Source organism: Polyodon spathula, chromosome 36 (assembly GCF_017654505.1).
Source record: "Polyodon spathula isolate WHYD16114869_AA chromosome 36, ASM1765450v1, whole genome shotgun sequence".
Taxonomy (NCBI): domain Eukaryota; kingdom Metazoa; phylum Chordata; class Actinopteri; order Acipenseriformes; family Polyodontidae; genus Polyodon; species Polyodon spathula.
In genome coordinates this window covers 3311721-3336720 of record NC_054569.1, presented here as the reverse complement: position 1 = coordinate 3336720, position 25000 = coordinate 3311721, and the positions used below count along the sequence as shown (strand labels likewise).

Below are 25000 nucleotides of genomic sequence, written 5' to 3'. Positions count from 1 at the left end.
AACCCACACTTTCTTTTCATTTGTTCTTTCTTTTATTTTATTTTTTTTGCCTAAAGCGGTTTCAAGGGCACTCCGAAGAGACTGGGTATTTATTAATAGCTGGTTTATTTCACGTTTAATTAGGGGCTGTTGTCTTTTTTCCCCACTGATGTCATGCAAGTTGATGTCAGGCCTGACTGAAGCATGTATGAATTAGCATTTTCGCTTTTATTTCCATTTTACCCTGTGAATGTTATTGAATGTTAAGTGATGTCGAGCGCTGCTGAGGGATCGTCACTGCCTGTGGGTTGCCGGTCTCTTAGAAACCTTTACCCCCTTTGAACATCACAGGCATCCTTCCTGCTAAATATATCAAATCTAATAATATAATGAACAAATAGATCCATACGCAGATGATATCCCAGCTCAAAGCAATACGAACCAAGAACCAAACAAAGGGAAAGATGTCAAAACCCCCAAGCACTGTGTGTGTGTGCGTGTGTGTGTGTGTGAGAGAGTGTGTGAGTGTGTGTGAGTGTGTGTGTGTGTGTGTGTGTGTGTGTGTGTGTGTGTGTGTGTGTGTGTGTGTGTGTGTGTGTGTGTGTGTGTGTGTGTGAGAGTGTGTGAGCACACAATGGAACCAAGCTGATTTCTTGATCCCAGGTCGTCAGGTTTCAGTGCATTTTTTCTAAGAGTCGAGATAGTGATGACTGGGTCAGGCTCCAGTCAAGGGTTTTGAGAGCAGTGTGGGCGTGAAAATGTGATTTCACTCCTTTAATTCTCTAAGGTCTGCCCCTGCAAATCACCCTGAGCTGTAGACACACTATATCCTTCTGGTCTGCTCATTTACTCAAACACTGAGAAAAGAGAGCGAGAGGGAAGGGGAGGCTAAGTAAGGGAGAGGAGCTGCAGAAAAGGGGTAGTGGGAGAAGGAGAAGAGTGAGAGGGAGCGATGGAGAGAGAAAATGTGGGAATATGGTAAGATGGAAGAGAAAAAGAGAAGCACCCCTGATGTGTGTGTGTGTGTGTGTGAGAGAGAGAGAGAGAGAGAGAGAGAGAGAGAGAGAGAGAGAGAGAGAGAGAGAGAGAGAGAGAGAGTGTATATGCTCCTGTGTACATAGAGGGCATTGAAGACCTCAGTGACCTTACATTATACTCCGTGCCCCTAACATGCTCAGGGCCGGATGCAGAGAGGCCTGAACGAGACCGCTCCATTTCCAATTCAAACACACAGCCTTCTCCTCTCAGTTCAGTTTACAGGAAAAATAGAAAGAAACAGAAAGCTATTGATGACGGTCTGCTTAAAGAAAATCGTCTAGCAACCTTTACAGAAACCTACACTACAGACATGTATTTCTTTATTATATTTATAGATGTCCAACTTGATACGTGCATATCATCGGTGTGGGCATGGGCTGTAAACATTGAATTGAAACCCTGTAATATATGATGCTCTCATTATTAGTGGCTCCAAATGCATCTTCAAGTACTATAAGAGTACATAAAGGGCAACAGCTTCTGCTCTTCCTGTTTGACACCTCAAACAGGGTTCAGTTCATTTGATGATTGTAATGCGTTTGGGGCCGCGCCATCGCGGCTGGCAATCGCAGCTCCCCCCTTGCTGATGGTTATTGTATTTACGGCCTGTAAGGGGGGCCGCAGAGCGTCGTTCGTCTTCTCTTATTGTGTCTCAAATGAAGAGAAAAGTAATCTTTCAGGTGTTTTTATTGCCTGTCACTTTGGCTAATTCAGTCCATCTGGACAGCCTGACACGTCTGCTGCTTAATTGCATGAGAGAGGTAATACGATGATGAGATGAGACTGGGAGAGAGGGAGCACGTAAACAAGCCAGCAAAATAATTGACAAACAGATAGGCAGACAGGTATATAGTTTGATGGCAGACGGATATTGGAGATTTTTCTGCCTGTCTATGTTCAGTGTTTTGTTTTCTATTTGTTCTGACACAAACTGACACTTTATAGATCATGTTTTATTTTAGCATTATTGCAAAGAAGTATTCATACAAGACATTACTTGTGCTTGAGTTGGACCATAACAGCTTGGTATTGGCAATACAGGACTGTAATACTGTGAAGTATTGTTCAAAACTCAATGAGTGAAAGTCCTTTGCATGGACAGGAAGAAAAGGAAGATTTACCCTTTTCAGAAACGATTTCTAGAAGCCTGCATGTGCTTGATCTCTCTAAGACAGGACAGCAATTGGTATTCTGAAAAATGACTTGATCTGAAGCATATGAAGCTGCGTGGCTTGTATTGCTTTTTTAAAGCCTGTTTACTGCACATCTTGACCAGAGGGTAAGCCGTTCCAAATTCTGTTTTTTTTATCTCACAGTGCTTTAGGTTAACGCCACATGGCCCACTAAATCTAAGTAATCATTTACAGAGTCTATCAAGTCTTGACAACAAGTGTCATTTTGCAATCTGTAAGCAGGAGACATCCAGCATAGGGAGAATCAGTGGTTTCATGACCCCCCCTCATCTGTCTTTGTATCACACGCAGTGCTTGGCTTTTTGAGTGCCTAAGGGCAATTCTTACCCAGCAGGAAACCTTGAGTGAAACCTTGAAGTTCATGCAATTAAAAAGGTGGTGCAAAATAGTGCAGTGCATGCAATGAAAAGAGCAAAGCACATATGGGTTAGTTAGCAAATCATGTATTCCCACTGTCTATGCACGACATTGAGAAAGACTTCTGCTCAAAAGTATCTTAACTATTGCTTTATATGTCTATGGACAGAACTTGCAATTATGTTACTGCAAACTGTGTTCAAATAGGGCTGAGCCCGAACCTGCAAACTATAATCAGATTCGGACCGAGGAGGAGAGCATGACACAGAAGAAATACCAAGAACTACATGGCCAGGTGTTAATCAAGCACTGTTCCCATTGCTGTTTGTGATTCTGCAGGCTTGTTTCTGTGGAGCAGGTCAAAGGCATCTGTTGGAGATAAAGTTTTAATCAAAGTCCAAGCACAGCTCTGTTGGCACATGAAGCTGGACAGCTCAGAAACTGGCCAGTGTACTCCCGAGGTTTTCTCTTTTAGGTTTGTCCCACTTTGCGTCACCTGAATCAACGTTTAGTAGACATACTACACAGGCAATCTGTCATACTGACAGGCGTTCAAACTCTACTGGCAGCGAAGCTTGATATTAAAATTCCTTTTTCAACTTCCAATTCAACGTAAGTGCTTTAAAATGAGGGCTGATACCTGCCAAGAGTTGTTAGTGCTCAGTTTGACACTATCACCACAGTTATGATACAGCGGTGTTTGCTACTATGTGTTGCTATTATGATGAACATAAATTGCAGCTAAACTGCAGTCTAACTACATTTCTGCCACTAAACTGCGATTGCCTTTTAAATTTATTTTTTCCCCAACCTGTGTACAGCAAACGGCAATTTAGGGTCTCAATACAGGTGTAAATAAATGCTGATTCATTTTGTTCTTAAGAAAATAAAGAACCAGGAGGATTAAGATGTTTACTTGTGAAGGGACTGGTGCTGTGAACTGGCTTTCTCCTCGTCTCCTCCAGGCAGTGGGTAGAATGGAGGCTTCGCTGAGGCACTGCTAGTATTAGATTGAAAGCATGAAGTTGCAATGTGATAGGGGGTGGTTCGTAGGTCGAGATTGCCGCAGGTGTCTCAGCTTTTGTTCGGTGCTTGTTCGGTGAATCCCACTGAGGTTCAGACCAACAGTGCTAGGAAGTTAACTGTACTCAGCTTTAGCTCATTATTAATGTGTAGGATAATGACAGCGCTGGAGAGTTGAGAGTCGAGTGTTTAGACTAGCGCTCATTATTATGAAGGTCCTGGTAATGACAGCGCTGGAGAGCTGAGAGTGGAGTGTTTAGTGCTCATTATTATTAAGGTGATGGTAATGACAGCGCTGGAGAGCTGAGAGTGGAGTGTTTAGACTAGCGCTCATTATTAGGACAGGTATGGTACTTGACTCAGGTCTGGGTTTGTGCACACCTCTGTAGCTAATATATTGAATAACATACCACAAGGCGAACAGGAACCAATGTTAAAATCCTAAATGAGCATCCCATAGCTTATAACAGCAATAATACTTTCGACATTAGAAATGACACTAAAGTAATACCTAGTCCAGTCCTGGTATCACTAGTAAGAGCCTGTAGGGTCTAAGGAATAAGAACGTGTCAATGCCAATGCAGAACAAACAGCTGCTCAGAGAAGAACATGGCGTCAAGATGCAAACAGTACAGCAGGTGGAAATGGCTAAGTGAATGTGGCAGTGTTTGGCAGAACTGCAGGAGCGAGCCAGCTGCTCTCCTCAGGGATCTGAGATTGCTGAAACAGGGCCTGGATCAAAGACCCCTCCAAAACTAATTGCATTGTTTAAAGGACTACATGTGAAGTGTGTGCAGTCTCCAGGCAAAGCGTGTCAAGACATCTGGAGTTTAGGGCTTTTTTTTTTTCTTTGGCCACTGTGCATCTCACCCTTGTCTCAAGCACCTTGTCCAAAGATCTTGGACCTAAGACTGAGCAGGACTATTGGTTAGTTCTGGGGTTTTAACCCGGAATTGCCTTCAACACAGCAGCCACAATCCTCTTACCACTGAGCTATTCCAGCCTTCTTCTGCACCCTAACCAAGCTCTCAAACTATATATAAAGGGTTGTGTCTTAATTCCAGTAAGGCAAATAAAACAAATTGTGTCCTAAAGGCAGAGTTGATAATTCAGGCAGTGCTACTGTATTGTCTACCACAACTGTAGGGATTACAATAGCTCTGTTTGTTCCAAAAGCTGACCTTCACGCTATCTCCAGCTCCAGAATTTGAGAAGTAAATAATCAAAGGGGACTGGATCAGTTACTGCTTCCTAATGTTGACCCATAGTCTGCTTCTGCCAGTCTGCAACCCCCCCCCCCCCCCTTTACACACCCACTCCAACGCCCTGCTTGGCTGACAGTGAGTGACCGAGCTTGTGCTTCTGGTTTTGGAAAATTAGCAAGTAGTGAAGACATGACTTGAAATTCAAGTGAGTGAACCATTGCTTCTGAGCGTGTGTGTGTGTGTGTGTGTGTGGGCGTGCGTGTGCCTCGGATTATCTGTCTCTTTACTCAGGACACTGAAGATATGTGTACGGATGAATTAATCCACCTGTAACGAGATGAGAACTCCTGTTTCAGGAACTCACTGCAAATGTTGAGGATCTCGTTAAAAAAAAAATAAAAACACCATGCGCGAGTCTCTCTAATGGTGTGTTTGTGTGTAAGAATAAGCATATCTACTGAGAGTCGTGCAGTTAGAGATTATACAGTAAAATGAAGCTGGGCATGAATTACAATGGGCTTGCAGCATGGCAGTAATTGAAAAAGGTATTCTTTTTTTTCTCTCGCTCTTTCTTCTTCTGCAATTTAGTGGCAGATTAAAACCACAGAACGAAAAGATCATCCCACGGCCGAGAGAAATGAGTGCCTACAGATGCCTGCACCCATAATATATATTTTTAATGCAGCCATTTAAATTGCTAAATTAGTTTATTTATTCATGTTTCTTCTTTACAGAACCATCTTTTAATCTCTCTCTCCCTCTCTCTCGCTCTCTCTCTCTGTCTCTCTTTCTCTCTCTCTCGCTCTCTGTCTCTCTCCCTCCCTCCCTCTCTCTCTCTCTCTCTCTCTCTCTCTCTCTCTCCTCTCTCTCTCTCTCTCTCTCTCTCTCTCTCTCTCTCTCTCTCTCTCTCTCTCTGTCTCTCTCTCTCTCTCTCTCTCTCTCTCTCTCTCTCTCTCTCTCTCTCTCTCTCTCTCTCTCTCTCTCTCTCTCTCTGTCTCTCTCTCTCTCTCTCTCTCTCTCTCTCTCTCTCTCTCTCTCTCTCTCTCCTCTCTCTCTCTCTCTCTCTCTCTCTCTCTCTCTCTCTCTCTCTCTCTCTCTCTCTCTCTCTCTCTCTCTCTCTCTCTCTCTCTCTCTCTCTCTCTCTCTCTCTCTCTCTCTCTCTCTCTCTCTCTCTCTCTCTGTCTCTATCTCTCTCTCGCTTGCTTGCTTTCTCGTTCTTTTCCCGTCTCTTGGGATTTTCTTTCATTTTCTCTCAAACACGCCTCAGATTGAAAACTAGCAGCGACATCTTTAGCAGTGGTTCTGCAGTAATTACATCATTAATTATTAGTGTCTGGGAAAGTGTTTCAGGAGTTTGGATGTAATTCCTCTGGTGTTTTGCCCCATGCACCCCACAGAGACGCGTGTAATAGCAATGTTATATTTAGTAAGGTTTTTATGAACTGGTTTGTGATCACGGGTGTCGTTTACACACTGTTACACGCAATTCTACTTGTCCTTGGAGAAAAATGTGAACGTTCTTGAAAATAGACTCCAATCAGATGGCACATTAAGATAAGTGCCTGTTCATGATGCTTTGATAATAATTACTACTAGTAAATGTTTATTTCACGTGAAATGAATTGCCAGTTGGTAAGCAATCTGTCTTGCAGTATGCACAGTTACTATGGGATTCTCAGGCTGGCTTGAAAACCTGCACAGTTCTTGATCTGGGCAAGCATGCACCAGACTCGATTCTGCTGCAATTGTTTGTTTTTTGTTTTCCTATAAACATCTTCACGTGGGTTATGAGCTTGCTAGCGGATGGGAATTTGATGGCATTCAAAAAGCTTGCCAGGTAATGAGAGTATGCTAATTGTCTCGAATGAAGAATGCCAGACGAGTGAAATGATATAATTAATCAGGGCGAATGCAAAAAATAATTATTGTGCCAAACAGGGGCATGTTTTTCATTTCTCTTTCATAGGGTGAAGTGATATTGCAAGCCTTTCTCTTGGAGCTGCGGGTTTTAAATTTGTGTTTGTAAAAAGGGAGGTTGATTCATTACACAGAAGCGAAAGCTTCCAGCGTTGAGCCCATTGTCTTCATTGGGAGACAGCTTCAGCAGCTCTGCAATCGTGATGGAGCATACATGCCCAGAATATGACTCTGGAGGGGGCAGTAATCAGAATCCATTAGATGTTCTGCTGTAAGCTTCACTTGTTGGGTGGCCAGCGGGGAGTTTGTGAATGCATGAAGAACAATAGTCATTTTTCAAGCCTGAAAAAGTCTGCTGCTCAACCAGGGCAGCTTTTTTGCAGGCTGAGCACTTTTAGTGGAGCCTGTGTTTTAATCGGCTTTGCTGCGCATGTATGAGAGTTTACAAGCCTGGTTTATTATTCTGCTAGCTTTCTCTGCACTGGGAACTTGCGCCAAACTGAAACTACATACGCATTGCATGTGTTGCTCTGTTAGAGAAAGACAGCATGCCGGAGTCTATCTTAATGAGCTTTAACAGGGGTGGATTCTTCAAATGAAACGTGGTGCTTTTGCCAAGGCTGTCAATATGACAATTTACAGTAAAAAAAATGACTCCAAAATTCCTGGCAGAGGTTGGTTGCAAAGGCAAGCCTTTTATCTCACCTGATAGCTGCATGGCATTTCTATACTTAGTGTTGCACTAATGAATGCTGAAAGCACTCGGTTCTCAGCTGTTTTGTTCTCGTACGCCGGAGTCGTTGGTTTATGGAAGATCATTGTCACACTCGTAGGGTAAAGCGCAATGTATGCTGTAATTACCCTACAGTGAAAAGATCAAGAGTTGCTGCACTTCTTCAGCTGCACAAATGGAATCAACAGCTGGTAACAATGAACCAGCTGATACGAGCGTTGCAGCCATTGATTTCTGGACAGATTGATCGATTGATTTTCTTGTATTTCAACCAATCTTATCTTGTTCCCATAATGCCCAGTCTGCAGCATTACATTACAAAAGATCAATTGCTAATATGTTTGCTTGCCGTCTACAGATACATCTGCATCTGCCTACAATATTTTCCTTCGTAGTGTAATTGATTTACAGTCCACTGTTCAAATAACGCCAACGTTGTGTAGTAGTTGTGTGCCCTAGTTCACCAGACACCACCACAACTTGTTCCACTTATGAACAACGTGGGATTGCATGTCTCCAGACGGTGCATTAACCCACAGCGCCACCAAGCACTGCTGATGAGAAGCAAGCCCCCCTGATTTCCCATAAGAGCCATCCTTAGGAATAACTCGACTCGTTTCTCACAAGCAGAGACCGTTTGCATGGTTTAAACAGCTGAAGACAGGAAATAAATCATCTGAAAACAGATTAAAGCAAGGTGTCGAGAGGATTTAGAGTCAGCAGGCCTTGTAAACAATTATTCCTACGCAGATTTACGGAGAAAAGACATCTCCTTGATTATCATCTCGAGCCCCTCGTTCCAGACACTGTAGGCGCTACAATGTGTCTGCTATGCTTTATTATGCTGTTACTGGGATCAGCTTTCATAAGGGATGCTGCTTCTCTCATCAGGCTTCCTAGTACCTTTGGTTTAAGCCACATTGTCTGATTGCAGCTTGTACATTATGAAAGACTACATGCTGCAGGAATAACACCTGAATGTTTTCTGCGCTTCCTCTGAGTGCTGAAATAATTCTTTTAGAATTCAGCCCTGTTAATTCAGAATGAATACTAATACTAGTATTCATTCTATGTTCCCTTGTAACTATTGCTGATCACATGTGTACGGCATGCATTCATGCACTACTGCACACTTCTCACAGTCCCCTGGTGGGCCATATACATGTGATCAACGTCATTTGTCACACAGGAATATGGAGTATTTCTGATTGCAGCTAGACTGCTGCTATTTTCATTTAAGTCACAATACATTCACACTGCAGTCTGTTACAGGATCTCTTCGGTGGCAATAGGACCTAACTTTGCATGTTCAGGAATGGAAGTAAGACTCTGATTGCATTGCAGTCTGATCCATTCCTGGTTTTATATACCTGAGCTTGTTATGTATGCCCTGTGGCTAATCAAGCTTGTAGTAAAACCTGGAATGGGTGTAGCTACAAAAGGAGTCTTAATTCCACCCCTGGTGTTACTTACTTTTAAAGACTAAAATACACTGATGCTTATTGGTTGTTGTCTACAGTCTGAGTAGTCTTGGCCAGGTCGCCACTGCAATGGTTTCTCACTTGGTTAAGCAAAATAATGACTTATTGATACCTGCTCTCTTCGTGCGAGACACACACTCTGGGACTGAAATGAAAAAGGTAAACCGTTCAGGGAGTGGTAAAGCAGTTCTAAAGCTAACGAGAGTCTGCGAAATGCATTTTTAAAAAGGCAGCAATCGCACTATTAAAGATCATTGCTGACCTTGAAAGCTCCCCTCTCTTAACACTATAGCACTAATCAGCCTGTGCTTTAATGTGAGATAAAATTAGCAAACTGTACTCTTATTTTTAAGAGCCATGATTGGAATACTAATGCTTGGGATATTAAAATCAATTTGCCTAATGGAATCGTTCTAAATGTTCAAAGCAAATGTGTGAAGCCAGCTCTGCTGCTAATGTGTGTGAACGATGCTCTTTGCATTGACTCTGCAGCTCTGTTTGCTCTGAAGGGTAGAACATATTTTTAAGTAGTTGATCTCTTTGTTCTAAATGCTGTGTTTTTCTTGGTTCCAGTTCTGAGGCAGCTGCACACAGAGTGCAACATACAAAACACGGGGACAGGTGGCAAGAAATAAAAGGTTACCGGGTTATTGCCTGGGTCAAAGCAGACAAACCTCACATAGTCACTTTCTGAGGTCGCTGCTTTCTTAGATTCTCACTTTCTTGAAACTCGTTTGAAACTGCAGCCAAGGCGATCCAGTCCGCAGAGTAATTTGCTTGGTTTGTAACAGCATTAGTATCCTCTGCAGGAGCAATTACCTGCTAGATCATTTTTATCTTTGGCTCAGGGCACCGTTTAAATGATCTAGCAGGTAAAGACTGCTGTCTCGGACATTAATGCTGAAAAAAGTGTTGTGAAGCGTAATGAAAGACTGAGAGAGTACAGGTTGAGTGTGGTAAATCACTGATAAGCTGCAAAGCAAGGTACAGCACAGTACGACTCTCTGTCAGCTGATGTTTAGGAAGCATGTTGAAGGATTCTTCCAGTTATGGCGTCCTGGGAAGCTAGAATTATCACAACCACATGACAGCTGTTTTGTTCTGTATTGGATGCAGAACGTTTTGTAGTGCAAGCTGCTTCATATGCGTTTTATTTCACAAAATATAAAATAGAAATAAATAAGAAAAATAAAAAAAAAATAGTTAGCTGCACTTCTCTTTTGTCCCCCAGCCAGAATCAGCAACTTGGCAGGAACAGGATTTGAACTCTGCTTGCATGACTCATCATGCACTCCAATCAGTAGTGAGTTCACAGAGCGAGCCACTGGAGATACTTTAGAAGAGCAATGGTCTTAATAATCATGAGCTCGTCAACACTACAACCGATCAAATGTTACCCAGCAACACAAATTGTGGCGCCCAGGAACAGATAATTTGCATCCCTTCATTGATAGTGATAGCAGTCACAGCTATCCAGCCAAATGCTTCAATATTTAAAAAGCGAGATAATGAAACTGTAAACTGAAGAGATTTTGATTAAGGTCTAGCCACAGAGAGGGCTGTTAAATGCACTTGTTTTGCAGAGAGCTTAATTACGCTGTTCTTTACACACAGCACCCTTATTCACGCACAATGCTGTAATTCAGAATTCACTACTCACTTTGATTACACATTGAATAATGTCTCTGGCTGTGCAATTAATTCAATTTGATCAGCGCATATGTAGAAATACCGGAAACCAGAAGAAGGAAGAGGTAGTTTCCTAACGCCAAAGTGCTGTGACTGATTTCACTGATTTCACCAATTTCACTGATTTCGCTGATTTAATTGATTGCACTGATTTCACTAACTTTGACTTAAACTTAACTTAAAACGGGTGCCAGGATTATTCTGACATTCCAAACGAGGAAACGAGGAATGCAACAAAGATTCTTGAATTGTTTTCAAAACTGCGCTGCCTCAGAAATGTGTTTCCCCTTCCCTGTGTGCATGTCATGAAATCAGGGCTTGTGTGAAATGTACATGGGCTTTTTTCGCTCTACCCAGTGGCGGATGCATGAACCTGGACATGTGGAGATAGGAATGCCCCCAGCATGTGTGAATAGGTACGCTAATCAATACTATTTCTATTCAATGAATCCCCCACTATCCTTGCAGCAGCTATCGGCTCTCTTCCACTAGCCATTTTCTTTGCAAAATGGAAGCCTTTTTCATGAATTCAGAACATCCCTGGCCTGTTACTTGGGTGCTGTCTAAGCCTCTGTGTGAAACTCTCACGAATGTGCTAATTAAAAGCTGTCTGTTGACACTGCAGGAACAGCTAAATAACTGAACTTCCATATGGAGTAAAGTGGAGGAGAAGGAGCTGCCATTTCTTTTTCACGCTTCAGTGCAAAAGCAAAATACAAGTGCCACCTTAATAATTTGAAAGCAGACAATTACCATTATTTCAACAGTGATTCAGTGGTATTTGAAATAATGGCACATACAGAACTATGTGAAGAAGCGATTACCAATACACACTGCTCGGCTTGGTAGCTTTTGAATTTGACATAAACAGAGCTTCTGTATAGGGAAAGCAATCACGTGAATTAATGCAATTTTTTACCTACACTGATAATCATTCACTTTTATTATCCATATTGAATGTATTTATATGAATTGCTTTCAATTACGTAAAATTACTACAGATCTGTCCGTTTTCTGCAAGTCGTTGTTTTTGACTAATTTAAGGACATTTGTTATTTTAATAGCTTTAAGAATTTTCTTTTGAGCACAACAGGGATGTTAAAATCAGATGCTATACCAGCTAGCCTAAGGAATATCCTCTAAAGCCAAATCATATGTAATGCATTGTAGCTGAGTTATAATGTTCAAGGTAGGATTGTCAATGCTCTGCCCACCCTTTCTACCTCTCTGTCTACCTGCTGGCTTGAGTGAAAATGAGCCATGAAGCAATACAATGATTTAGAGAAATAATTATTGTTTGTGTTACAGGGCTTGAAACTGTAAATGCGTCGACTGAGATGTGATCAGCCGGGACGGACCCCCTGATAAAAATGACATTTAGATCACAGTGGGAGGAGTAGGCATTTCAGAGGCCAGTGCTCCAGTGAGAGTCTGGGATTCACCTGCTGTTTTCTTAGCCGTGCATCTGCCTGTTTTGGATGCGGTTTCAGCTTTGTAGATGTCCACAAACCATTGTTTTACATACGTCCAGAAGTTTAAAAGCCTTTATTTTGCTCATGAAGGTTTGGAGTGAACAGTGTGAGAATCTCGCCCCATGTCTTTGTAAAGGTTAAGCCCTGTTTGAGCGATGCAGTACTGTAATTATCCCTTTCTTCTTGTATTTGGCACATCTTGCAGGATTGTAAGTACTACTTAATCATACGTTCTTAGGTAATTCCTCGGAAATTAAGCTAAGGCTAAGTTCAGTATGGTGTGAAATCATATGTAATGCATTGTAGCTGAGTTATAATGTTCAAGGTAGGATTGTCAATTGCTAAGTTCAGTATGGTGTGTTTTTATCTTGCATTGTCTTGATGATGTGCAATTTTCTAATCCAGAAGTTCTCAATCTGCTTGGGACCCCCTGTGAGGAGGTCCCAGAAAAGTTCTATATTCAGATGTATCAAATTTCTATATTAATATGGATGTATATTGGTGGGTGTCGTGGCAGACCCAAGTCACTTCCCTCATGTCTGTCTGTCTCTGTTCTCTTTGCAGCTGCGATCCTGGATGACCCAATGGAGTGCAGCCGAGGAGAACGACTGGCCATCACCCTAGCCAAGGAGGCCATCAACCGGGCCACTGACCGCTCTGTGACTGCCAAGCTGGAGGTGGACATTTTCGAACTGCTGAGGGACAGCGAGTACGAGACCGGAGAGACCAGTACGTGGGGGGGTTGGGGGGGGATCAAGACCTGGTCATGCATGCTGCTAGATTAAAATAAAACATACTGTTTCTGCAACATAGGGCTGACAAGCCTAGATTCTTGAGCATGCAACAAGTTGCAGCATGTTGACTGTTCCATGCTGCTGCCAGGTAGCGAAATGCAACATGCTTATAGGAAACATGTTGCAAACATCTTTTCCTAGCCTCTGAAAGAGACCATCTGCCAGGAGGCGTTTGTATTTCCCTGATAAAATCTGTCTATTTTTAATATTGCAACCCGTATTCAGCTGACCCGCAACACCAATGAGCAGCAGTGTGCTGTAAGTAACAGAGCAAAAGAAGGTTTTGCAGCCCTATGATATGAGTAAAAGAAACAGAGACAGTGTCTGAGAATGGAGAGAGGAGGAGGCAGGTTTTAAAGTCAGTCTCTCAGTCTCTGAGAGAGAGAGAGAGAGAGAGAGAGAGAGAGAGAGAGAGATCTCAATGGATGCAACTCCCCTTTTCACTGAAACAAAATGAAGCATTCAGGGGACATCTATGCTACAGTCTCCCTCTAACCCTTTGTTCCCGGTGGCAGCGTGTAAAATAAAAAGCCCAGCTGGCTTGGTGGAGCAGCAGCGTCTCAATGTTACATCCCTTTCTCTCTCTGGATGGCTTGCAGAGCCAGTGTTTAATGTTGTGGTGTAATACTGCTGCACAGGCATGAAGTGGATTAGAATTGGTTCAGCAAGGCCCAGGCTCACAGAGAAACAGCATGCAATCCCTGTACCTCACAAACAATGGCATAATATCACACTGTTTATACTCTTTTATATATCCTCTGTACTGCTGCCTGCGGGGAATGAGTCTTATTTGTATTTATTTGTATGGCTGCTCCTAACAACAGAACACTTTGAAATGCTTGTAGCTGACCGAGACGCTAGGCAGAACCTTGGACTGCTTGATTTGAGCACAGATCCTAATCCACAGCTTCTTTAGCACAAACAAACCAGGCAGAGCGCTGGAATGGTTATATTCTCGTGACACAGACGGCTCTAGTGATTGCAATCAACGCAGGTTAAAAAAATAAATAAATAAATAAAATAGCCTGCATTCCATTATGATCCTTGATATTACTACTTAGTGTAATATAGTAACAAGTGCTTGAGGGCTGAGTACTGGCACTTTTGCTATTGTGGGAGGACAGAGAGGCTCAAACAAGTCTGTTAATGCTGTGAAGTTTTATTTTTCAAGCAACAAAACAAAGTGCTATGCACGCTTGGGTAATGGGTTCCAAATGCTCGATCACACAAACACACAAGAAACAGCTTTTAAAATAAAAACGTGTTCCAGCTTGCCAAGCCCTGAATCTAATCTTCTAACCTGACCAATGTGTCTTCCTTTAATCTGTAAAGCCACACACAGGCTCAGGGAATCTTTTTAATTCCGGCACAGTGGCGTGCGGGAGCAGAGTGGAGCAGAGGAGGGCTGTCGTGATTAGAGGATTATTTATGAATCTTTTGATTCACTGCTCCTTTAATTTCCCATCAACTTTACTGTGAATTCTGAGTCTCAGTCCAGTGGATTGAGAATCACTGTTTTTTTTTTTTTTTTTTAACATTTCCCTGCCTTTCCTATGACTTGCATGCCAAATTTTCTGACAACATGGTAGCCCAGAAAGTCTAAATTAAAACATGGAGATTACAGCATGAAACAATTTCTGGCCTGTATAATAAGAATTAAAGCAAATCCAAATGTGGCATATTATAATATTAATATTATATATATATTTAAAAAAAAATCAGTGTATGTTAAAAAAAAACCTTTCAGGCGTGTAAGTAGGATAGATAGTTTAATAAAACTCATAAAACAAGAAACATAGCGGCATAATATTAGCATAATATTAGTCTTGGGTTCTGGTAAAATAACAAACTCAATTTAGTGGTGTTGAAAAAAGATAAGGGAATTGTGGAAAAGTAATTTTATGCTATTGAGAGGAGAGCAGATGTTGTTTTATGATCTGTCCCATTCCCCCCCCCCCCCCCCCCCCCCCCCCCCCCCCCCCCCCCCCCCCCCCCGTGAGTTCAGTGTACTGGAGCTAACTGCTCCTCTGTCTGTTATAGCAATGCATTGTAAGAGCACAGTGGCTTTGCACATGCTTTAATCAACTTCACCCTTAATCACAAAGTGAAAAATGCAGCCAGCAGTATAGAGACATGTGCGGTTGTGTAATTCCAATGTAATTACCATGTAACTGCCTGTGTTACAGTCTAATTGATTCAGAGTAGCTACCAGTATGGAAGCTAACGTTTTAAAACCTGTTTGCTATGAATCAGCTGCTTCAATTCTTTGCTTTGGGTCCCCCATTCGCGGTTCAGTTCAGCTTTTCATGTACATTTTTCCTTACTGACATTTTTGCAAGAAATGTGGTCCTCAGAGATATTGCTGAAGAAAAACAGAATGGTGAATGTTCACAGCAATGTAACATGCTTCCCCCATTATGGATTACTATGCAGCTTAATGATCTTTTTATGTGTTTTTTTGGCCATATTTCTGAGTGATATATCCCATGTTTCCACAATGCTTTACTACACTTTGACATGCTTTTACATGGCATGCCACCTTGGATGTTTTGAAGGCTCATGGCATTTTCTCTGCTTGATTCTGCCCTACAGTGTGCCAGATTTTGTCCAAAGGGGTTGTTGGCGTTCTTGGTCCATCTGCAAGTCCAGCTTCCAATTCCATCATCAGCAATATCTGTGGAGAGAAAGAGGTGAGTCCACTAGAGCCAGTGAGGATCAGCACTGTGCAAAAATACCATAAAGAGGGGAGTCCACTCGAGCCAGTGAGGATCAGCACTGTGCAAAAATACCATAAAGAGGGGAGTCCACTCGAGCCAGTGAGGATCAGCACTGTGCAAAAATACCATAAAGAGGGGAGACCACTCGAGCCAGAGAACTTTGCAAAGTCATGTTGGCAATGATTAGGGTACCAATACTAGCTAGTCAAGCATGGTACATCATAACGTTCAGGACTACATGTGCGGTGGACAAGCATTTGATAAAATTAATAAATAAATTGAACAGCAAGAAAAAAAGATGCATACTCACTGGATTGTCAGCAGTGCAGTTCTCCATTCCTACCTAAGGGGGGCACTCTTTTTGTGTCACTCTTATTCATCTGCAGTGACCCTTATTAAGAGTTGTCGATGGGTTTAAATAAAGACAATCATTAGTGCTGTACTGTCTGGCTCTTTGACACTAGGCGTGCCCCTGTGCCCGTGTCCCTCTGTGATGGCATTTCCCAAATGCCCTGTGCCATATTTAGTCTTTATCTTGACCAGCAATTAAGAGATAAATCTCCCGCTGTGGCAGAGATGCCCAGAGGCCTGGAGAGCTCTTATTTACAACCAGCAAGACTATGGATGCTGGGGTTTGGGTTGAGGGGGACTCTGTGACAGTCCCTTGTAATTTCATCTTCCTGCTCCGCCATTCAAGGTGGGAAAAAAGGTGGAAGCTGTCTAATATATTAAACTACAGAATGCAAATGATGGGAGCGATTACCTCTTGCCCTCCAAGACAAAGCTTTGCACGGCGCACCAGTCAGTTTTATTAAATGTCTGGAACCCCCATCGGCGGCTGTCAGGAGAAGAGAGCGATGGGTAACGTCAATTGCCCCCGGCAAGCAATGCAGACCTATCCATCCACAAGGTAACGGTGCAAGACATGCAGCTTGTCTCTTTTACAAGATGAATTCCATATCTTTCTTTATTAGCAAAATGTCAAGGCACATGAATTGTTGTTTCCTCATGAAACTCGGCGCCGTGCTCACTTTGAAACAATCTCGGTGTCTTTGAAGCAATAGCACATTCCTCAAAATAGTTTTCAGGAGTCATTTTCTCCTGTTGAAACCACTGCTTGACGGATGACCACATTACTGCACTGCAGCATATGCAACTGTACCATTAATCAGTTAACTAATTATATACGCCAGCGACACTTGCTGGACATTTTGTGTATTACAACTCACTAAATAAGTTTTAGCATAATGTCCAAAGGTGCTATCTGTGGGTAGCAAATGATTCACAATATCTACAATAAGGTATCCGTCCATCAACCTAATTAAATGCAAGTTCATATACAGTAGATATTGCACTGTAGCTTGGGCTTTCTGAAGATGTTTGTCATTCTGAGCAATATTGAAGTGTGGATATTTCTAAAGTAATATTAGAGTTATGCTGTGGACTTCTGACCTACTATCCAGATTTATATGTAGCTAAAATGTTTTTCATATCAAAAGCAGTCCTTACAATCTCCCGGAGTTCAGCAGGTCTTGGTGAAAAACAGGTTTCTTGAAACATTTTGTGTTTCCTTATCACCAGTTTGTAGAACAAAATGACTCAGGTTTCAGAAACAGATCAGGTTTAGAAATCTGCAGGTCACCAAAGTATTATTGGCTTAAAAATAAAAAAAAGAGACAAGAATGGCTGTACACAGTGATGAGAAAGAGAAGGTGGCGTAACTGGCAGTAACAGTGTTGTTATCTGACTGAATGTGACACGCACAGACAAAGCTGAGCCAATGTGTGTCGGCATGGACTTTTCAAATTGATTTGATTTTCTATTATCACCTGATCCCCCCTCTGTCACCACCCCAGCCAATGTGTGCTATGAGTGGCCCACACGATTTCGCCCTGGAAGCCAGTGACATCATCAGAGGGAAGGATGCACTGCAGATGTATACAGAGATGTTAGACGCCAAAGTGTATGAATAAATGTCTATATCCAGTGTACTGTCATCTGAGGTTAATTTGTAAATAAAAAAAGGTACCGGATCTCATTGTTAAAGAAGAGGGATAGCATTTTTCACAGAGATAATTAAAGTTTAGATACACACTAAGTTACATTCTATCTTTCATCAATCAGATATTTCTAAATGTGCTGCTCTCTGATATAGCAGTACTATCATTTCTAATTACCAAAGTGATAATGGCTGGGAGCTGTTTAAACCTGAGGCACATCCCATTCCATTGTTGCAATTAAACCAAATGGCCGCTAATAGCAGTCAGGTTTTATTTTTTCATACTTTACAATGATATTTAATATCAAAGTTGGACAGACATGAAGTCAGTGTAGTTTGTGCATTTAAGAGGGTATAGAGGGCCCCAGGCTCATTTAATGACTGCAGTGCTGATGTTTTTTTTTTTTAATATGATTTCTGCTCTTGAGTTGGGTTTAAGAAAAGGGCAGATTTACGTGATGAATCCGTTGCACTTGCTGGTTTTCCAACATATTTTCATTGTCAGTTTTTGCATTAAAAGTATTGCATATTCACCTAAGGCTGAAAACGCAAAGCAAAACTGCAGCCGCAAAGCATTCCCTAAAAAGTCGCTTGCAGTCTTGCTCTTGTTTAGTACATTTCACCCCAGACTTGCGACTTTGCAACTGGTTTGCGACTATTGCAACATCCGCAACACGTTAGCACATCTACCCCTTAGTGCGAAAGTTAATTGCCATTAATTGGTGCGCAATTGTAAAAATGATGGAAGGCCATCTTTTCTTGTTTTGAAATCAACACATTAACGAATAGGTTTATTTAATGCCTGCCGACAAATTTGATTACTCTTTAATGATGAGTATCCACACTCTGCTAGTCTCGGCGAATGCCTTCTTCTGCACACCAGCCAAAACACTTGTCAGCTTGACCGAGTTTCTCCTAATGTTCTGCGTTTCCGAATGATGCAAAGCAGCCCCTCTCCCGGCAGTGGCGTGGTGGGTTATTGTCTCATCATTTCAATGTGACTGTAATCAGTCAAGTCATGTTGGATGTAAACATCGAGCAGACTGTGAGGGTTGACTGGCCTGGCCTCTTAATAAACAAAGGGGTGACTGGGGCAGTCTGTGGATGGGTAAAGGGGTGGGCTGACAGACAGGGGCAGACAGGCGTGCACCACCCTCTGCTGAAGCGCATCAGCAGCCCATTACCTTTCTTCCACTTTCATCCTGGATCCAATTTACCGCCGGTGAGAGCTGCCAGACCGACAGACTGAAGGCTTCTCATTTTTTCATGGAGTGGTTGCTGCACAGACAGGTGCAGTGCAAGTGTTTTTTTTTTTTTTGCCAAGATGTGCAGGGATCCAGCATAAAGGCATTGAAATCAACATACTTCTTACTTTTGTCTTCAGGACCAATATAGCTGCCACAAAACCTTATTAAATACTTTTAACTACTAAGAGTTGCCTCTTTTTTTAAGAAGGTCAATTGATTCTTTGAGGTATGGGCTGTTAGAGTTTCTTGAAGAGCTCAGATGGACCTGGGTCTATGATAATAGCTGAAAATATTGAATTGCTTTCCAGTTGCTTTCCAGTTCACATACTGTAGGACTACTGTCATGGACTGATGGCCGTTCCCATATGTACTCAAAACTAAGTAATTATTCCCACACAGGTCCATCAAAGTCCATCAGACGCGAGAATTTGGAAGTGAGTTCTGGCCTTCTCTGACCCTCTCTCTCTCTCTCATCCTCTCCTTCTCTCCTTCTCTCTATCTCTCTCTTCCAGGTTCCGTATCTCAAGGTTGCTCCTGACGACATTCTGAAGGTCCAGTTCCAGAGGTTCACCACTCTGAACATGAGACCCACCAACACAGACATCAGCATGGCTGTCACTGGGCTCCTCAAATTCTTCAACAGCACCACTTCCTGCCTCATCTGCGCCAAACCTGAGTGTAAGCATGGGGGTACCACCTGCTAAAGTCCTGTGTCTGGGAATGCTGTTGTGCTCAGTTGGCATGGTCTACTCACCACACGTAACTGTTGCTATACCTATTCAGTTGGTAGTACAGCACAATGCAAATTCAGTATTCTTATCCAGTGCCCTTTTTATTCTGTATACTTTCAGCAAGTAAGAATTGCTCAGTTATTGACTCTTGGAAGTAGTTCTAAGCAGATTTTGTTTCAGTGATGGGGAGTGGACATGGTCATCAGTGATCAATCCTGGAAGAAGAGCTTGACTGCAGTCACCCGGGCCCATTAATAATCAGAGGCCGTTTTGTAGCCTGACAAGCACGGGAATACATTACACAGCGTCAGAAGCTGATTTATTACAAGCAGAAAATTGCAGCACATGTTTTATCGCGCGCAGAAATGCAGTAAATGAATGACTGTTGATTAAACATGGATTGTTTTGAAAGTCATTCAAAGGAAGGGCCGTCTGGTTGCCAGCCTCTCGGTTCTAGCGTTTCCAGGTCCTGCTGACTTTCTTTTGCCTTTGACCTTTGGAACGCAGGCACTTTGCTAATGAAAGTGATTGCTCTGCTTGTGGGCAGTGCATGAATAGTAAAACGAAGAGCTCCTTGGCTGCTTAGTCGTGCGTTTCCTTTTGTTCCCCTCTTTTATTCTGATTAACTGTTGCAGCTGATTCGCGCCTCCAGTCTCATAAGTCCGACCTTTTAAAATAATCGTATCACGTTTTCCAGGCCATAGTCAGCTACGAGGCACCCGAGACACGGGCTTCGGTTAAAATCATGCTAAGAATTATTTATTTAGGCTCTTTTGCACGTTGCTTTGCCATGAAATAAAATGCATTTCATCCCTCGTTGTGTGCGTACATTAAAAGTCCTGCTGATATCGGTTGCCTCTGTGCTCTTAAAAACCCTTTACTGTCATTGCAGACTACAGCATCACCATATGGCTAAGTTCATACCACCATAGCTGTTAGTTATTCAAATGGCTTCGACACAGCCAAGGATTACTAGTGACTGTGAGGCAGAGTAAAAAGAAGTATATATCCGCCAAATAATAAGGAATAAGAAATTCCCTCGGTAGCCCACAGTTTAGCAAACCCATCTTATTAATATTCCAAGTCTAAACCTCTCGTGGAAACCGCTTGTGAACTGCAATTGAGCAATTCCAGTTTCTACACATTTGAACAGTCCTGTACAATAGTTTATTACATCATTTCAGGGAAGGGGAGTTGAGGGGGCTTGCCCCTGATAGACACTTTCTATACAGAAGTGCCTCTGTGATTTTTCATGGCTGGCTACGGCCCTGGTTTTGCATTCACATCTCATCCAGTTTGTAATAAAAAAAAAAGACTAGCGTGGAAACCTAGAAATACATAAAAAAAAAAACTGATGGATGACCTTTTTAAAAATAATAAGCCTTCCAGCAAACCCATTGAAATGTGTCTCAATCCACCTCATCTTATGTTAAAAACATGTTACTTACAGATACGGCCCCTTGACTGCTTTAGGGCCAAACTCCAATTCATCAAAGTCTTCAGGTCAGGGTTGAGCTCTGAATTACTTCAATCCAGTGAAGCCCATACCCTTAGTTATTTAACTGAACCAATAACACCTCCATTCAAGTATTATCCTGTTAATTATTTAAAGGAGAACCTGGTGTGGAGTGGCCCTCTAGGACCAGAGTTGTGCACGAATCCATTAGAAACCCCAGCTCTTTTTAGCAATGCAGTTTTATGTAGTACAAGAGCTAATGAACAATAGGGCAGACCCTTTAGTTAAGGTATTGCCTTGTGTCACCTGCAGGGCTCAGCATTATCCAATACCAAACTCCATTTAAGAAAGCGATTTTCTCTATTGTATAATCTGGCTTGTAAGTAATGAAGAAGGTAACAGAAGTGTAATTACAATGTAACTACTGTGCAGTTAATTTACCTGTACGTGCTTTATCTTTCATTCCAATGTGGCGTCTGAATATTGTAATTGTGTTGTAGTTTTTAAACAAGAATATTAACATTACCCTTCAAAGTTAAACCAGAACTTTTTGTCCACCCAAAACAGGGTCTTTGTTTTTAAAATTCTATTGCTTGAAGTCACAGACAGGACCCTGCAGATCCTACCCGACAGAGAGCTTGGGTTGTCAGGAACAACAGCAGACCAAAGTGACTGTCCTGATGTGTGCCCCCTTGGGGTCTTTTAATCAAATATTGCAGCTCGTCCCTCTGCACGTCACGCGATAGAGACCACTGGCAGGCATGCACGCCGCCTATCGAGATCATTAATCTTCTTCAGGTCTGACAGACTAATAGAGGGTGAGCAAGTTATTAATAACTCTCAACCTGCTTCACAGTACCTGGGGAAAAGAGTGTGCCATGTGTGTACGTGTGCATGCATGTGTGTGTGCGTGTAGCGTGCACATTGAAAGTCTTAAAACATGAAATAAAAAGGCAATATGTTATTAATAATAATAATAATAATAATAATAATAATAATAATAATAATAATAATAATAATAATAATAATAATAATGTGTGCTTTAACTGTTTAGGTTAGTTATGGGTTTGAGAAAAAAAGGAATATAAGCAGTGATGCACAATGCAACACTAAAAAAATAAGCTTTAGTGAACTACAGAATCTGCAGAAATGGGTGGAACTGATTAATAGCAGAGCTTTGCTGCATAGCTGTTAAACAGCTAATGCCAAGTTATTTGGTTACTGTGTTTCGGATTTGTTTCATGTTTACAGTAAAGGTTACTCTAGACAGGATAGACATGCCCTTAATTAGAAACTTCACTCAGTTAAACCCGTGGACAGTCCGGAAGCATTTCTGATGGATTTCTGTGATTGAAATCAGTACCAGATTGGAAGATGCCTAGCCCGTGTTCATCACAGCAGAAGGAAGGTTCTGCTTTTCCCTTCCCATTCTGTTTCAGGGCATTCATTAGATGAGGAAAGCAAAGTAATGGGATTTTGATGCCTGGTTCAGGGAGAAGAAGAGCCCTTTTCATTTGAATTAGAATAAAGAACTCAAGCCAGAAAAGGCGCAGCTCAACTGCCACGATGAAAAATGAAGCAACTTCTTTCTTCAGGAAATTATGAAAAGGGGTCGTTTAAAATGACTCTGTCCCCTTCCTCCTCGCGCATTAATGAGCCTGAATGACAGGCGAATGTGTTCATGACATGAGTGGCAACGTGTCACAGACTTGATTCTTTCCTCGCCGTTTCATTTCCTTCGCTTGCCATTCCTGTTACATCTCTTGCCGTTGTTGTACAATTAATATAAAAACTGCAACTACTGCAAGACCTACAGTGAAGTCTCTCACAGGCGCAAATCCAGTACTCTACATAAAGTCAGCTCTAATGAAATGCATGCGTTTGCCCAGTAGGGGGCATTAGTGTATATCCAATACTCTGTAACACTTTACATTAAGTGTCTCTAATGACTGTGTATTTACATAGTCGTTGCTTAGTAAATAGAAGTGTACTTACACATAATCACAATGTTATTATGCTTAGTTACAATGTGCTTGATGTGTTGGTTTGCTGTGCTTCATTCCCTGCAGTTCAAGGCTTTTCAGAAGACCCGTGAGGTTTGTGTGAATCCTCTATAATGAGCTTGCCAATCTGACCTGCAATTTTAGCTGCAAGGTCAAAGAGTTCTCAGATTATGTATACTTCTTGTAGTAATCTTTTCTGTGCCTGGCTGCCTCTCTCTTATTTTCACGTGGGCCTCACTGAGCTAAATGATGCTCAGTGAATAAATTAGCTTGGAAATTACCAGGGCTCTGTGCTATGTGTCAGTGTGAACGAGCCACGTGTCACCACAGTGAAAGACAGTGGCCAGGGCTCATCTATCTGCTTCATTTGGTTTTTAAGAAACAAACATATGCAGGAAAAATAGCTGTTCATTAGGCAGATCTGAGAAATGATTTTACCGTTTGCCCAGAGCAGTGAATTAAGATGTGCAAACAAATAGATCCTTCAAGGCTTTGTTGCTGCCGGTTAAAAACTGATGTTCATGATTTTCATTAGCTTCAGGTCCCTTTCTCTCTATGTCTACAGGTTTTTATACTATATCATGACTGTACCTCTGTTTTGTGTTGTAACTCTTGCTGTTAGTTGTTAATAAATATAGGCTATCTATGTTGGTATGATTTGTTTTGTATGATTGGCAGTTCTGTACATTCTATTATTAGAAATAAGTCTCTCTCTCTCTCTTTCTCTCCTTCTCTCTCAGCCTCCCCTAGTTCTGTACTGATTTCTCATTCGCTCTTCTCACAGCCCCCTCCCACACCATACCTGAGCCCTACCTCAGCCCTCAGCCCTCACCCCTCTCCTCACTCTCACAGCCCTGCCTCGTTGTGCACTGTACCTCTCCCCTCTCTCTCTCTCCCTCAGGCCTCCTCAACCTGGAGCGATTGCTCCGTCAGTTCCTGATCTCGAAAGACACGCTGTCAGTGCGCATGCTGGATGACAGCCAGGACCCCACGCCGCTGCTCAAGGAGATCCGCGATGACAAGACCGCCACCATCATCGTGGATGCCAACGCAACCATATCCCACACCATCCTGGAGAGGGTACGCTGCCTATACAATCAACCCATCAACTAACCAACCAATCAGTCAATCAATCAATCAATCAAGCAATCAATCGATCGATCGAATCAAGCAATCAGTCAACTGACCAATCAGTCAATCAACAAATCAATCAATCAATCGGTCAACCAATCAAGCAATCAAGCAATCAGTCAGCTGACCAATCAGTCAATCAACAAATCAATCAATCAATCAGTCTGGTAGTCAGTCAATCAATCAGTCTAGTTAGGGTTACCATATGACTCCATGTTCACTGGGACAGAGTGGGACAGTTCAAACTTTTCAACTCACATCGCATTGCATTCTGGTACGTTTTACTTGTAACCTGCAATGCCAGCACCCATCAGAGGGGTGATGTCCAGTGCTAGGATCTCACTTAGTTAAGGTAGTTTTGTTTCAAGGTTCAAAATCCCCGTTTGAAAACAACAACGGCAGTAGCTTTTTTTTTTTTTTTTTTTTACCATTGGCCGTGAACCTTGACTGGATTTCCTTGCAAATTTCATTTAATTTTGTGAGGAATCAGCCAGGCAGCTTGTCCCAGGCTGCACTGTTTGTTTGGTCTTTTCCATTTTTTCTCCTAAGTTAATGAGCATGGAAGGCCTTCCTTTTGCTCCTTGGTTGCCATGGCTACCCCTAAGCTGAGAAGAGCACAGAGGCGTCTTTTAAGCCCTGGCCCCCTCTCTCTCTCTCTCTCTCTCTCTCTCTCTCTCTCTCTCTCTCTCTCTCTCTCTGGAGATGGAGGGCAGAACAAGGCAATTGGGCACCTGCCAACTTCCTACTATTCATTCATAAAAAAAAGAAGCATGCATAGACTCAGCGATACAGCAAATCTATTTACTTTATCTGTAACGGTTTAGTTTGTATGAGA

The 25000-nt window shown here is 42.2% G+C and overlaps 1 protein-coding gene across 1 annotated transcript in view; it reads left to right on the top strand.

Moving 5' to 3' along the window:
• LOC121303959 overlaps nt 1-25000 on the top strand; it is a 37677-nt gene that overhangs the window by 5954 nt on the left and 6723 nt on the right. The window contains exons 6-10 of the mRNA XM_041234861.1: nt 12293-12296; nt 12652-12816; nt 15474-15571; nt 19357-19522; nt 23936-24114. Of these exons, the coding sequence (XP_041090795.1) occupies nt 12293-12296; nt 12652-12816; nt 15474-15571; nt 19357-19522; nt 23936-24114 (612 nt within the window). The remainder of the gene's footprint in view (nt 1-12292; nt 12297-12651; nt 12817-15473; nt 15572-19356; nt 19523-23935; nt 24115-25000) is intronic.